Here is a 15,367-nt window from a genome sequence, read left to right as displayed (position 1 = left end):
GTTAAGAATTTCAGGTATCTCGATGAAGTCATCCAGGAGAATGGATTAGAAGAAGAAGCAATTAATGTCAGGATGAGGACGTTAGACCAGGCATACCAACTGACAAAGATTATCTATAACAAAAAGTGTATGGGTATAGGGGCCAGGTGTCGTACACTTTCTCCCCATCAAAAAACACGGCCACAGTCTGTCAATCCATGTTATGAATGGTTTTCTGCGGAAATACCAAAGTGACGAGATGGTCAACATCTGAAAAGTTCACTCGAAATCCACAGTGTGCCATAATTAGTAAATTGAGAGACTCAAGACACCATGAATTTCAGGTATCTAATACAGTTGTAAAAACTGAGGGCTCATATGCGTCCGAAACTTTGACCATGAATAAACAAGGTCAAGCTGAGCGGCTGGGAAAGCGAAAGCGTAGGATATTAAGGAAAATCCTAGGTAATAGATGGGTTGATGGACAATGGCGAGTGAGAGAAAATGAGGACTTGTACAGCAAGACAGAAGCTATCACAGCATCCATTAAGAAGAGACGATTGTTATTTTACTGTCATCTCATGAGGATGGACGATGATTGACTAACGCAAAGAGTATGGAGTTTCATCCAATCTAACAAGGCCGAGATGGTTCGAAGAATGTCAAAAATATCTTAGGCAGATTGGTATCTCAGAGAGAGAAATTCCTGACAGGAACAAATTTAGAAGATTGGTGAACAACTACCAAGATTTTAAAATGGCATCAACGTCCAATAGACGGAGAGGATCTTTGTCTGAAGAGCATAAACAGGCACTTCTTGATGGGCTCAGAAGATACTGACAGGAAGTCAGAGCTGGAACAAGAACAAGACCTAGACACTAAAATGAAATTGGTTTTTACCACGCAGTCCATAGAGGCTCAACTCGATAAATAAAAAAAAAGAAAGGTGCTGAAATTGATGAACTAAAATCAAAATGACGAGATCGATCTTTGCGGTGGGCAGTGACGTGTGAGGGGAAATGCTGACATAATCTGCGCTCGGCGCTACCAACAAAAACTGCAACGATTAACTTCACTGCCCAATTGTGACACTACTGCTTCTAATTCGCTGGTGTTTTCAGAAATGAAAAAAACAGGGAAGTCGATATGAAGTGTTCCTTACAAATCCTATATGTGAAGAAACCGAACGACGATTCCATTGGACACCTTTCATTGCGCCACTTACCTACAGTTACCGTTGTTAGCAAAGTGGTTATCGCCAAGCGTGAACGTGCATCGTTTTCCTTTCAATTCTTGCTCTAAAGGGGGATAAGTAGGCTGCTGGCTTGTTGATGTACAGAATATCTAATAATAAATAAACACTTAAATATACAGCTCTAAAATTGGCAGTATATTTACAATGTGCAACCGATATTCTTGTAGGCCGACTCGTCGATATTTTTTCAGTCACTGTATCGATGCTTCTTATCGGTGTACAGAAGGCCGGTACCAATATTTCTTAAATATCGATATATCCGACTGCCGATCATCATCATCTTGGACAGTTTCCAGCCACTGGCTGGGTCTGTCGGGAACACAAGCCTCTCCATCGTGTTCTGTCTTTCCACCATTCCCCCTTTTCCACCTTCGTCCAGTTCTCTCCTCTTCTCATCACACATTCCTTCACTCCCTTCACCCATCTATCCCTTGGTCTTCCTCTGGGCCTCTTCCCCTCCAGTTGCAGATCAAACTCTTTGGAATTCTTCCCTCGTCCATTCTCTTCATGTGTCCATACCACTGCAGTCTTGATTTTTCTATCCTGTCCTGTACTGGTTCTTCCTTTAGTCTTTCCCTCACATACACATTTCGCAATCTGTCTCGTCTTGTTACACCCAACCTGCTCCTCTGGAACTTCATTTCACTAGCCTGTATTCTACTTTTGTCGCTTTCGTGCATTACCCATGTCTCACTTCCGTATGCCAATATGGGGACAAAGTAGGTTCGGTATATAATTCCCTTGGATTTCTGTGGCACCTCCTTGCACCAAATAAGCCCCCTAATGCATTTATAGAACTGCGCTGCTTTCCTGCACCTTTCATTTATTTCCATTGCGTTTCTCCCCTTACTTTCAATCACGCTTCCCAGCTACTTGAAGTTCTCTACCACTTGTAGTTTTTCCCCTCCACAAGTTATATCCACATTTGGCCTATTCTTCTTCCTTGTTGTGACGATTATTTTACTTTTCTTTGCAGAGAAATGCATTCCATATTGTGCTGCCGTTACCTCCCATGCATCTAACTGCTCTTGCACCTCCTTCTCGCAATTTCCCCATAACATCAGGTCATCGGCAAAAAGCACTGCCGATATTTTTTATAATATCAACAGTCCTAGCAGTAACGTCTATGTCGTTCAGTGATGTGCATTGTGTAGTTGGGTCCAAAGACCAGCTGCGATTTGACTCCATAAAGATAGTCGACCATCCATCCTTTGACCCAGACTATCACTTGACTCTTGCCTGCAAGGAAACACACATCCTCTGGGTGAATGAACGAAAGCGCGCGGTTCGACCACGGATCGAGGGTGTGGAGGAAACAGGCGACCATTTTCCGCCACAACATCCAAACTACACGACCACTGGTGCAGGTTATGTAATCTTTGTGATCGTCTATCGGGTGACGGGTGTAGCATAAACCAATCACATGTAAACGCTGGTAAGTGACGATGTGGTACCATGTTGCTCAGAACTGATGTCGGAAGATACAGCTTGTAAAGTGGACGCCATACCGCGGACAAGTTAGTTAACGGACACTTGATCTCAACGTTGTTGCAAGGTACGCCGCGCGATAATTCAACGTAGAAATCTTTCAGACATGTGGGAGGAGGGTGGAGAGAGCATGCGTGGAACGTCGGGGTGTACGTGGCTAAAATCCACGGAGGGGGGGGGGGGGGGGGTACGCGGCTAAAATCCACGAAGAAGACAGACAGATGAGCGAACAGAAACGCACCGTGTCCTACAGACATCGGCAGGTAGATGGTGGACGGCGTGAAAACATCCAAGAGTTCTTGCGTGAGGGCACGAATGAGTTCCCTGAGCCGGACCACTGTCTGTTCACGGTGTTCATATATAAGGCTGCGGTCGCGGTGCCTACACTCCGATATCCGTGCATTCCGCCGATGACCGACATCTGCCGAAGACGGCCGATCTTTTTAAGTCAGTGTGCCACTATGCCCGCGGTCACACTTTAGCCGATCTTATCTCCCGAACGTACAGACTTCGGACGACAAAGGGTGAAAGTTAAATCTGTTTGTTTTCTTCTGTAAAATCGACCGACGTTGTCGCACACGAAATATGGAGCGTGCGCAACTGATAAGTTTAGTCCAAGAAAGAGTGAGTTTGTGGGACCCTGAGAGTGAAAATACCATAACTGGGATCTCGTAGCTCGAAACCTATGGAATGAAATCCCAGGTTTATTTCAAACCTCAAATATGCATAGTTTATACCCTGAAAAATTAATTTGCTCGAGTGAAAAGTGCTAACTATCGTCTCGGCAAATGAGAGCGTAGTTTGTCAGTATAGAATCGCTAGCAAAGTCGTCTGTACAACTGGGGCGAGTGCTAGGACGTCTCTCTAGACCTGCCGTGTGGCGGCGCTCGGTCTGCAATCACTGACAGTGGCGACACGCGGGTCCGTCGTATACTAGCGGACCGCGGCCGATTTAAAGGCTACCACCTAGCAAGTGTGGTGTCTGGCGGTGACACCACAAAAAGGATGGCGTTGTAATCACTGTACTACATCTTTTATGTGGTAGTTTGTCGTTAGTTGTGTACAAATTATTGTTACTGCTTACTGGCGTTTTATGCCAGTAGGGTAGTGATACTGTTAATACGAAGTTCCCGGGTATGGTGAGTGTATAGTATTTGACCTTAAAAATGTTACCAGCCGTTAGGAAGTAGCAGTCGCCTGCGACACCGGATGGACGTCTGTTATGAGCGCCAGTTTGGAAACAACGTCGATGTTAAGATGTTCCACGCGTTGCAATACATCAAGGCAACTGAGGCGATGTCGCCGACGGTCGGACGGGTGACTTGGAGGGTACGCCAGACGTTGACCGCTGCGGTGCGGCGGGTGGTGGACACCAACAGGTGTGATGTCACTGATGACGGTGCCAATAAAGCAGAGTTACTAAACGTGGTTTCAATCACAGAAGAAGAATCAAGGACAACTGCTAACGCAAGTAACTTAGAAGCAGATATCCTCGGTGTACCAAAGCAGTGTGAATCACTTAATAAAGGCATGGCCCCTCGTACAAATTGTGTAGTAGCATGGCTACTTTTAGAGTATGCTCATACAATAGCTCCATACTTGGGACTCATATACACTGAAGCGCCAAAAAAACTGGCATAGGAATGCGTATTTAAATACAGCGATATGTAAAGGGCCAGAATACGGCGCTGCGGTCGGCAGCGCCTATACAAGACAGCAAGTGCGTGCCGCAGTTGTTAGTTTGGTAACTGCTGCTATAATGGCAGATCATCGAGATTTGAGTTTGAACGTGGTGTTACAGTCGGCGCACGAGAGATGCGACGCAACGTCTCCGAGGTAGTGCTGAAGTGGCGATTTTTCCGTGCAACCATTTCATGAGTGTAACGTGAATATCAGGAAACCGGTGAAACATCAAATCTCCGACATCGCTGCGTCCGGAAAAAGATTCTGCAAGAACGGATGCAACGAGGACTAAAGAGAATCATTCAGCGTGACAGAAGTGCAACCCTTCCGCAGATTGCTGCAGATTTCAGTGCTGGGCCATCAACACGTGTCAGCTTACGAACCAGTCAACGAAACATCATCGATACGCTTTCGGAGCCGAAGGCCCACTCGTGTACCCTTGATGGCTGCACGTCACAAAGCTTTATTCCTCGCCTGGGTCCGCCAGCACTGACATTGGACTGTTGATGACTGGAAACACGTTGCCTGGTGGGACGAGTCTAGTTTCAAATTGTATCGAGCGGATGGACGTGTACGGGTATGGAGAAGGTCTCATGAATCCATGGACCCTGCGCGTCAGTAGTGGACTGTTGAAGCTGGTGGAGACTCTGAAATGGTGTTGGGCATGTGTACATTGAGTGATATAGAACCCCTGATACGTCTAGATACGACTCTGAGAGGTAACACGTACGTAAGGATCCTGTCTGATCACCTGCATCCATTCGTACCTACTGTGCATTCCGACGGACTTGGTGCAATTGTAACAGGACAACGCGACACCCACACGTCCGTATTCCCTACAGAGTGGCTCCAGGAACACTCTCCTGATTTTAAACACTTCCGTCGCCCACCAAACTCCCCAGACATGAACATTATTGAACGTATCTTGGATGCCTTTCAACGTGCTGTTGAGAAGAGATCTCCACATCGTCGTACTCTTACATATTCAGAGTAGATGCATTCACTTGTAGAAAGATCCGCCTCAAAAATTGGAATGTTACACAAGTCATACCAATACCGAAAAAGGAAAGAAGAGTAATCCAGTGAATTACCGACCTGTAGCAGTAACGTAGAATTGCTGTAGGACATTCGAACATATATTGTGTTCGATCATTATGAATTATCTCGAAGGTAACGGTCTATTGGCACATAGTGAGCACTCATTCAGAAAATGTCGTTCTTGTGAAACACAACGAGCTCTTTACTCTCACGAAGTAATGACTGCTATGGACAAGGGTTGTCAAATTGATTCCACGTTTTTAGATTTCGAGGAATTTCCGTCGACACTATTCGTCAAAGGCGACTTCCAATCAAATTACGTGCCTATGGAATTGTGTACTTCGTGGTCTCCTTTTAGAAAGGTAACAGTTCATTCATCCAGTAAAACAGAAACAATATCTGGCGTTCGCAAAGGAAGTGTTATAGGCCATCAGTTGTTCCTGATTACATAAACAATTTAGGAGGCAATCTGAGCAGCCTTCCTTCTCAAATTGTTTTCAAATGATTCTGTCTTGTAAAGTCGTCACACGATCAAAACGAATTGCAGAATGATTTAGATAAGATATCTGTGTGCTGCGAAGAGTGGCGATTGACTCTAAACAATAAAAAGTATGGAGTCATCCACTTGAGTACTAAATGGAATCCGCTAAATTTCCGTTATACGAAAAGTCACACAAATCTAAAGGCTGTAAATACCACTAAATTCTTAGGGAATACAATTACGAATAACTTTAACTGGAACTGTCATATAAATAATATTGTGGACAAAGCACACTAAAGACTGCGATTTATTGGCAGAACTCTTAGAAAATGTAACAGGTCTACGCTCCACTTGTTGGTCCTGTTCTGGAGTATTGCCGTGCGGTGTGGGATTCGCATCAGATAGGATTGACGGAGGACATCGAAAAAGTTCGGAGAAGTGCAGCTCGTGCTGTATTTTCGCGAAATAAGGTACAGTGTGCTACGGATATGATACGCGAGTTGGGGTGGCAATCACTAAAACAAAGGCGTTTCTTGTCGCAACAGGATCTTCTCACGAAATTACAATCACCAACTTTCTCCTTAGCGTGTGAAAGTATTTTTTGGCACCCACCTACAAAGGTAGAAATGATCATCATAATAAAATAACAGATATCAGGGTTCGCACGAAACCATTTCAGTGTTCGTTTCTCCCTCTCGCTGTGCGAGAGTGGAACGGTAGCGAAAAAGCTTGAAAGGGGCTCGATGAACCCTCTGCCAGGCACTTATAAGTAAACTGCAGACAGTGGCGGCTCGTAGCTGTACATTCTGGGCTTTCACAAATTTTTAAATTCAGATAAATATGAGAGAGCGAAATTAATAGCATCTGCTATATAATAGTTATGACTATCAACGTATTTATACTTCAACCTCTGTCAGTAATAATAATAATAATAATTTTTTTTTAAATTATGAATTTGGCCAGCTATGGACCGCATACAACTTAAGACTTATGGTTTTTCTTTTTCTTCCGTTCTTCCCAGTACTTCTTCATTTTCTCGCCAACTGCTCGTCTCTGCTCATCTGTCCACACTCTCTTGGGTCGAGGTTTTGGCGCATCTTCTTCACAGTTTGCGTTTTCTATAAGTAGCCTAAAGTTATTCCTGTCACGTATTATTTCTTCTGTAACACCTATTTTGTTGGCTTCTTTACTGCTTTATCCATCCTACGGTGTTTTTCAGCTTACTAACGTAATTAAAAATTTTCTTTGTAATTCGTGTTTCTTCCATTCTTTTTAAATGTCCATAAAATTTTAGCCGTCTCTTCCTCATTGTATCTGTGATCTTTTCTGTATTTTTGTATAGGTCTTCATTTCTCCTTTTAATCCACCTGTTTTCCTTGTTTTTCTCAGGACCTAGAATTTTTCTTAATATTTTTCTCTCTCTTTTTTCTAGTTCTCTTAATTCGCCTTTCTTATTCAGTGTTAGGCACTCTGATCCATATGTTGCTTGTGTCCTAATAACTGAATTATAATGTTTAATCTTTGCTTGTATGGATATTGATTTCTTATTGTAGTAGTTTTGTGTTAATTTATATGCAAATTCCAACTTTTTTATTCTTTCTTTATTTGTTGTGTTATCCAGTCCATTGGCTTGGATCCACTCCCCCAGGTATTTGAATCTATCAACTTTTTTAATTTTTCCATACTTTGTTTTCATAAACTTTTCTGCATTATGTTTGTGTTCTATATACTCGGTTTTTTCGTAGGATATTTTTAGCCTAGTCTTTTCAGCAATCTCGTGTAACACATCAAGCATAACTGTTGCGTCTGTTCGGTTTTCAGTTATCAATGCCATATCATCCGCAAAGGCTAAACATTTTACTTCAAATACAATAATAATAATTATAGCATGCATAAATTGTCTGAAAAAAGGAGGAATTGTTTTTGTGGAATTTTGTTGTTTCGTACATCATTAAGTAAAGTTTAGGGCAAGACCGAAATAATGTTTAAGCTTTCCCTACTCTTCGTTTTGTATTTTTATGTCAGTGGGAGTTTTCGTGCTTTTTTATTCTTTCGGACAAATGTGCAAGATCCCTAGTTCATGAATTAGTTAACGAATTAAATTCTAGGCTGAAAATCATGCATTGTTACGTTGCACCCACATAACAACTTGCGCTTATTACACACTTCTTTATTCAACGTTCGCTTTTAGTCACGCTTATTTGATTTCGTCACTTTCTCAGACAACGGATTTCGTGTGGAATGCCCTGTTGTCTTTGTGGATAACTCTTGTGGTTAGCAGGGCCGGGTGGCCGCGCGGTTTGAGGCGCCATATCACGGATTGCGTGGCCCCTCCCGCCAGAAGTCCGAGTCCTCCCTCGGGCTTTTGTGTGTGTGTGTGTGTGTGTGTGTGTGTGTGTGTTGTTCTTAGCACAAATTAGTTTAAGTTAGTTTAAGTAGTGTGTAAGTCTACTGACCGATGACCTTAGCAGTTTGGTCCCTTAGGAATGCACACACATTTCTTCCGGTTAATTTTCTTTTCTGTTAGCGCTTAACATACGTTCAACAGAGTTCATGTTGACACTCCACAGGAAAGGCGTTTCCTGCGCTGTAGACAACCAACTCCAAACACAAACTGCTGTTTCCGGAAATGATTAAATTCAGGTAGTACTGCCTACCAACAAGGTCACTTCACTAGAATACAAATGAGGCGCTGAAAGGCATAAGCGCCAAAGGCACACCGTCTTCGACCCCCATCATTAAGTGAATATCAGAGAACCTGTGAGACAGCTTTCGTGAATGTTCAGATATACGTACAATGTCAGCCTACAGTAGAGATAAACCTGACCCACCATAATATCAGCTGATGTCAGAAGCGTGAATAAATGCTACAATCTAACAATCGACGATGATGTACTTCATGGTTCTCAGCGCCTCAAATGCATTACTCTAGGGTAAAATCCAAGACTTAATGCACTATATCTCATTCAGAATCCCACAAAGTAGGTTTTTCTACAAGTTTAACAGTAACATACACTGATGAGCGATCTAATTTTACTATATAGCCAGTGCATTCGCATATCTGCGGAGTGTGCTATCGCCTAGCGGGATTTATGGCAAACGTAGAAAAAGTCTGCTGCAGTGTGCTACCACTTGGTGGCACTGACGTAAACTTGTAGTTGAGCGGTAAGGGCTAGCAATGCAAGCCGTGAACCGTGCACATTGTTTGTCAAAGCTGTATGTATGAGGTTCATTCAAATGAAATCTGGTCACTGCGTCTGCCTTTGCCTTACTTGTAAGGTGGCACCACTTAACTGCGGGTATGGTAGCGCCATCTATAGGTAGAGAGGCTGACGCGTGCACATCGTTTGATGTTGCATTGCGCCACTGTTGTTCCGCCGAAGAGAAGGTGGTCATACAAGTTATCGCCCACTACCTAACATGCAGGTGAGTAAGCAGGAACAACGAGGAGTGATTCAATTTTTTGCGGCGGAGGGACTTGGAGGCTGTGAAATGTATCGACGGATGAAGGCTGTGTACGGAGAGTACAGACTCAGTCGTTCAAGTGTCGTGGAATGGCGCAAACGATTCCTTGAGGGGCGCGAGTCACTGGAAGACCATGTTCGTCCTGGACAGGCTCATCGTGACGTCACACGCTGGAGCATCCACCATACAGTCCCGACCTTTCACCGTGTGACTTTCATGTGTTTGGATCCCTAAAACATGCTATTCGCGGACGTCGATTCGCAGCGGACGATTAGGTGTGTGACTGGGTCCAGGTCTGGATCCGACAACAGCCTACTAGCTTCTTCAAGAATGGTATCGACTGAGTAGTGTCGCAATGGGATAAACGTGCCACCAGTTTTGGCAATTATTTTTGAGTAAGTATACCATGTATAACTACGTTTCTGAGTTAATAAAATCGTTACCGTTATTTTACGCTAGTGTCCAGGTTTCATTTGAATGCCCCTTATATGTGGCCCATAAGGCCATTACATCGCGCTAGTTGCGCATGCGCAGAAACACCTTAAAACTTGCACAAGTGAAGGTGTGCTCGCGATCCTGATGCCAAATTTCACCGAGTCTAAGACGAGCAGTATATAGCACAGCGAGGTAGATTTAGTGCCGTGTTTTTCAGACTGCCGCATCTACAGGGTGTTTCAAAAATGACCGGTATATTTGAAAGGGCAATAAAAACTAAACGAGCAGCGATAGAAATACACCGTTTGTTGCAATATGCTTGGGACAACAGTACATTTTCAGGCGGACAAACTTTCGAAATTACAGTAGTTACAATTTTCAACAACAGATGGCGCTGCAAGTGATGTGAAAGATATAGAAGACAACGCAGTCTGTGGGTGCGCCATTCTGTACGTCGTCTTTCTGCTGTAAGCGTGTGCTGTTCACAACGTGCAAGTGTGCTGTAGACAACATGGTTTATTCCTTGGAACAGAGGATTTTTCTGGTGTTGGAATTCCACCGCCTAGAACACAGTGTTGTTGCAACAAGACGAAGTTTTCAACGGAGGTTTAATGTAACCAAAGGACCGAAAAGCGATACAATAAAGGATCTGTTTGAAAAATTTCAACGGACTGGGAACGTGACGGATGAACGTGCTGGAAAGGTAGGGCGAACGCGTACGGCAACCACAGAGGGCAACGCGCAGGTACTGCAGCAGGTGATCCAACAGCGGCCTCGGGTTTCCGTTCGCCGTGTTGCAGCTGCGGTCCAAATGACGCCAACGTCCACGTATCGTCTCATGCGCCAGAGTTTACACCTCTATCCATACAAAATTCAAACGCGGCAACCCCTCAGCGCCGCTACCATTGCTGCACGAGAGACATTCGCTAACGATATAGTGCACAGGATTGATGACGGCGATATGCATGTGGGCAGCATTTGGTTTACTGACGAAGCTTATTTTTACCTGGACGGCTTCGTCAATAAACAGAACTGGCGCATATGGGGAACCGAAAAGCCCCATGTTGCAGTCCCATCGTCCCTGCATCCTCAAAAAGTACTGGTCTGGGCCGCCATTTCTTCCAAAGGAATCATTGGCCCATTTTTCAGATCCGAAACGATTACTGCATCACGCTATCTGGTCATTCTTCGTGAATTTGTGGCGGTACAAACTGCCTTAGACGACACTGCGAACACCTCGTGGTTTATGCAAGATGGTGCCCGGCCACATCGCACGGCCGACGTCTTTAATTTCCCGAATGAATATTTCGATGATCGTGTGATTGCTTTGGGCTATCCGAAACATACAGGAGGCGGCGTGGATTGGCCTCCCTATTCGCCAGACATGAACCCCTGTGACTTCTTTCTGTGGGGACACTTGAAAGACCAGGTGTACCGCCAGAATCCAGAAACAATTGAACAACTGAAGCAGTACATCTCATCTGCATGTGAAGCCATTCCGCCAGACACGTTGTCAAAGGTTTCGGGTAATTTCATTTAGAGACTACGCCATATTATTGCTACGCATGGTGGATATGTGGAAAATATCGTACTACAGTTTCCCAGACCGCAGCGCCATCTGTTGTTGAAAATTGTAACTATTGTAATTTCGAAAGTTTGTCTGCCTGAAAATGTACTGTTGTCCCAAGCATATTGCAACAAACGGTGTATTTCTATCGCTGCTCGTTTAGTTTTTATTGCCGTTTCAAATATACCGGTCATTTTTGAAACACCCTGTACTTTACATTTAAACAGCATTCAAAGTTAAATAACCAACCAGTCCGCAAGGTGTCAAAAGTTAGCGTTTTCACGTGCTCTTAAACAGCAGCCGCCACTGATTTGCACAGTAGAATCTCACTCTTGGACGGTGAGTGTTATAGCGCATATGGGAAATATTGTCAATATTAACAAAAAATGTGGGACTAGAAATTTGATATTGTGCACACCAGCAGCTGTCTGTCGCTACACAGCCATTGTGAAACAATTGCAGGACGGCGGCAGCACCAGCCCTAGGCTGCTGTCTCGCTCCGGTTCTTTCCCGAGACGCACCTCGCTGACTCCGTCTGCGGCTCCGAGCAGTCCCTCCACCACCAGCTGGGGCTCGTCCGAAAACCTCGACACATTTGAGTGAGTAAAAGTTGTGTTTCAGTTTACAAGTGTAACTATCCGTTACCATAAAATTATCAATTTCTTCATATATTACTCATTACCTGTATGGAAATTTGCAGAAGGAAATGAAATAACAGCGTTGATTTACACTTATTTAAGGCGTATATTACTAATTTACATTATCTGGTCCACAACGCGTGCATCTTCTTAACAACCACTGAACCTAGAATGATTAACTGTAGCAAGGCTGGCGGGTGCGCAGAGCAGACAAGAAACCAAAATCTGAAAGGGGAAATGGGGAAATAAATAAATTACAGAAACATATCCCGAGAACTGAATCACGAGAGAGACGCAAATTGCAAGACAGTTTTCATGATTCCATACGCTAGACTTTTACGCATTGCTTAAATGTAGGTCCATTGACGCAAGCTCTTCAAGCCACGCGATTGTGTCTGACAAAGAGGAGTACAACACTACTATTACACCACCCCCTCCTCTCTGACTGGCAAACTGTGTGCTGGTTGACTGTCTTCAAGTAACGCTGTATATTCTCAAAAGAATCTAATTCTACCATCACAGTTATTTTGTCAGATATAGACGAAATTAACTGCTGTGGCATTCTAATTGGAACCGTGATGCATAATGCCTCTCTTGTAACATCTGTCACTCGGTTGAGCGTCTACAAGATGACTTGTCGCTGACCAAAAGAACATATGACGCAGTAAGTATATCCTTTAATCTTTTCCTCCCTTTATTAACTTTGCCTGGTGAGAGTATCATTCTGGTGAATAAAACTCGAGGCTGATCAAAATGAAAGTTTTGCAACCCATCTCTTTCTTGAATTAATTAAATTTCTTATATGATTTCTTCAACGAATCTGAAGTAGACATCTGCCATTCCCGCAGTTACTTTTATGTGTCTTCCACGCTAAATCTCTCTGGCTGCATACCAGTTGGTACTATGCAAAAGCACCGTACGGGGCTACGAGTCCCACCTCCACACCTTCACCTGCCCATGTTAGGCAAAATTTTCTGCCTGACTCATGTAGTACTATCACCGTCAGAGGGTGGTACATGACTACAAGTCCCACCGCCACACCTCCAAAGTGAATTGCAGTGACGCAGTCACTGCCCTGTGGAAATTTGCTGCCTCACCAACACAGTTAGACCGCAATAGACCGGTGATGCTGTATTGTAACATATCACCCCGGACTACAAGTCCGTAAAAAAAAAAAAAAAAAAAAAACCAGTTGGTATTTCATTCTTGTTTTTGTTTGCGAGAATTGATCGACAATGCAACAATCAGACGATAATGAGTTTCCATGGCTTCTTATAAGCAATATGTGACATTTGTTAAAGTTGAGCTACTATTCCTTGCACTTTTTAATTACTATTTACTGCCATTATGATTTCCCTACATACAACAACGTTATTTGTGACTGGCCTTAACTCACACAGCAACACACTAATGTATCACGTGATCGTAACTGTAGTTTATCCAAAATAGCTGTTACGCATCAAAACTGTGACAGCTGCACAATAGCATTTCAGTGTCACATGTGATGGAGGTCTTCCAACTATTGTTCAGATTGGCTCTTAATGATATAATAATAAAGCCTCAGGATGTCAAAAGTTGCGAATGCTGTCGTAGAGCAAGTGAGGCAATGTTTTGCTATCCGTTATATTAAGTTCATCCAGTGTGCGTCCATGAAGTGGATATACTATGCTTGACCGCTGGAATGTACTGGGAAAACGCATTGTAAATCATACACAATTACAGTGTAAAAGAAGTCAAAGAGATGGATGAAACAGTTCTCAAGTAGCTTTATGTTGGAGGTTAAATAAGTTGGATGAAGACAAGTAGGCCACTAGGGCGGGCTCTAACTAAACGTCAACTTTCAAAAGTGGCAATTTGTGTACTCAAAACTGTCAGTTACGAGGCGGTGAAAATCTCTCAGCCCAAAACTTAATGTCATTTGTATCTTCAGCAATAGGACGGAATAAGGTCCTTTATTTTTTAAGAGAGGTCAATTAAAACAAGCCAGCAGTTTTCTGCTGTGCTAGCAGGTCAGAGTCAAGCTGTCCATTGCTTCCTTCTTAGTGATGCTGTGTGTATGCCGCCCTCCAGAACATCATCCAGAATCTAAAATCTCTTCCTGCGCAATCTCCTGTCCCTTTGCACATACGCTTCCAAGACCGTTATTGTAAGAGGCAGGCAAATGAAAGCGAGACACATACAGGAAAAGTATCTAATCTTAATTCTTTCAAAACTATTCACCGTAACATAACAACACTTATCCGTCTGTGAGTCAAGGCGATCGATACTTTCAATGAAAAAATATTTGGAGTTGCCTACGGAGCCATGCTTTATCCGGACGTCGACCTCTTTGTCTTTGTTTAGGACTCCAAAAATATAGGGCCACAAGTTACCGAGATTGCTTCGATTGCGCTGCAGAACAAAATTGTTGATTTTCTCTGCCTCGTGATGGCTGGGTGTTGTGTGCTATCCTTAGGTTAGTTAGGTTTAAGTAGTTCTAAGTTCTAGGGGACTTATGACCACAGCAATTGAGTCCCATAGTGCTCAGAGCCATTTGAACCATTTTTTGAACAAAATTGTTAGGCTTTCGTGGTCAGGCTTGTTGACAAACTGCGTGTTGGCTTCTGTATCGGGTTCTTCGGCGACGTTCGTCTGATGATTTTCTAGCGCTTCGCCAGTACGAGTGGCTGGCATTGTCAAAATTTCACCCTCCGTTGCTGGTGGTGATCTGGAGCCGAGCTCGCGACCGCAGACTATAGCTACCTGGCGCGCCAACGTTCAAGGACTTCTTCGCGGTCATTTCCGGTGCGGTTATCCTCTTGATACCTGCAGACTACTACGAACCGACAAAGAAGATCAAAAAGTGTCTCAAATCGACAAAGGAGAAAAGGGACCCACTTGCAGTGTCGGAAATATACCTCATACCATGCATTTGCGGAAAAGTTTTGTGTTGGAATGACTGGACGATCAGTCAGCACCAGGATCTCAGAACATAAGAGGCACGGCAGGTTGGGGCAGGTGGAGAAATTGGCCGTGGCAGAGCAAGCACTGTGTGAGACCGACCACGTAGTAAAATTCGCCGACACGGAAGTTCTGGCTGTAGAGAAGAGCTATCGCAACCGCTTGTTCGGAGAAGCTATAGAAATACACAATCACGAGAATAGCTCCAACAAGAAAGAAGAAAGCCGCAAGATGAACGGATCCTGGCTTCCCGTGCTGCAGCGAACGACCGTTGCAGGTAGCGACAGGACAACCACAACGACCGCGGAGATGCCTTTGGACGTTGACGAGCCAGGTACCTATAGTCTGCGGCCGCGAGCTCGGCTCCAGACCACCACCGGCAGTGGACAGTGCAGCTT

General features: G+C 44.0%; 1 protein-coding gene across 1 annotated transcript in view; it reads left to right on the top strand.

The window, feature by feature from the left end:
* The window catches only part of LOC126188791 (inositol 1,4,5-triphosphate receptor associated 1-like), a 396,777-nt gene that overhangs the window by 327,100 nt on the left and 54,310 nt on the right, over positions 1–15,367 (top strand). Inside the window, exon 10 of the mRNA XM_049930405.1 lies at positions 11,854–11,990. Coding sequence (XP_049786362.1) covers positions 11,854–11,990 — 137 coding nt within the window. The remainder of the gene's footprint in view (positions 1–11,853; positions 11,991–15,367) is intronic.

Source organism: Schistocerca cancellata, chromosome 5, assembly GCF_023864275.1.
Source record: "Schistocerca cancellata isolate TAMUIC-IGC-003103 chromosome 5, iqSchCanc2.1, whole genome shotgun sequence".
NCBI lineage: Eukaryota > Metazoa > Arthropoda > Insecta > Orthoptera > Acrididae > Schistocerca > Schistocerca cancellata.
This window is presented reverse-complemented; position numbering and strand designations above follow the sequence as displayed.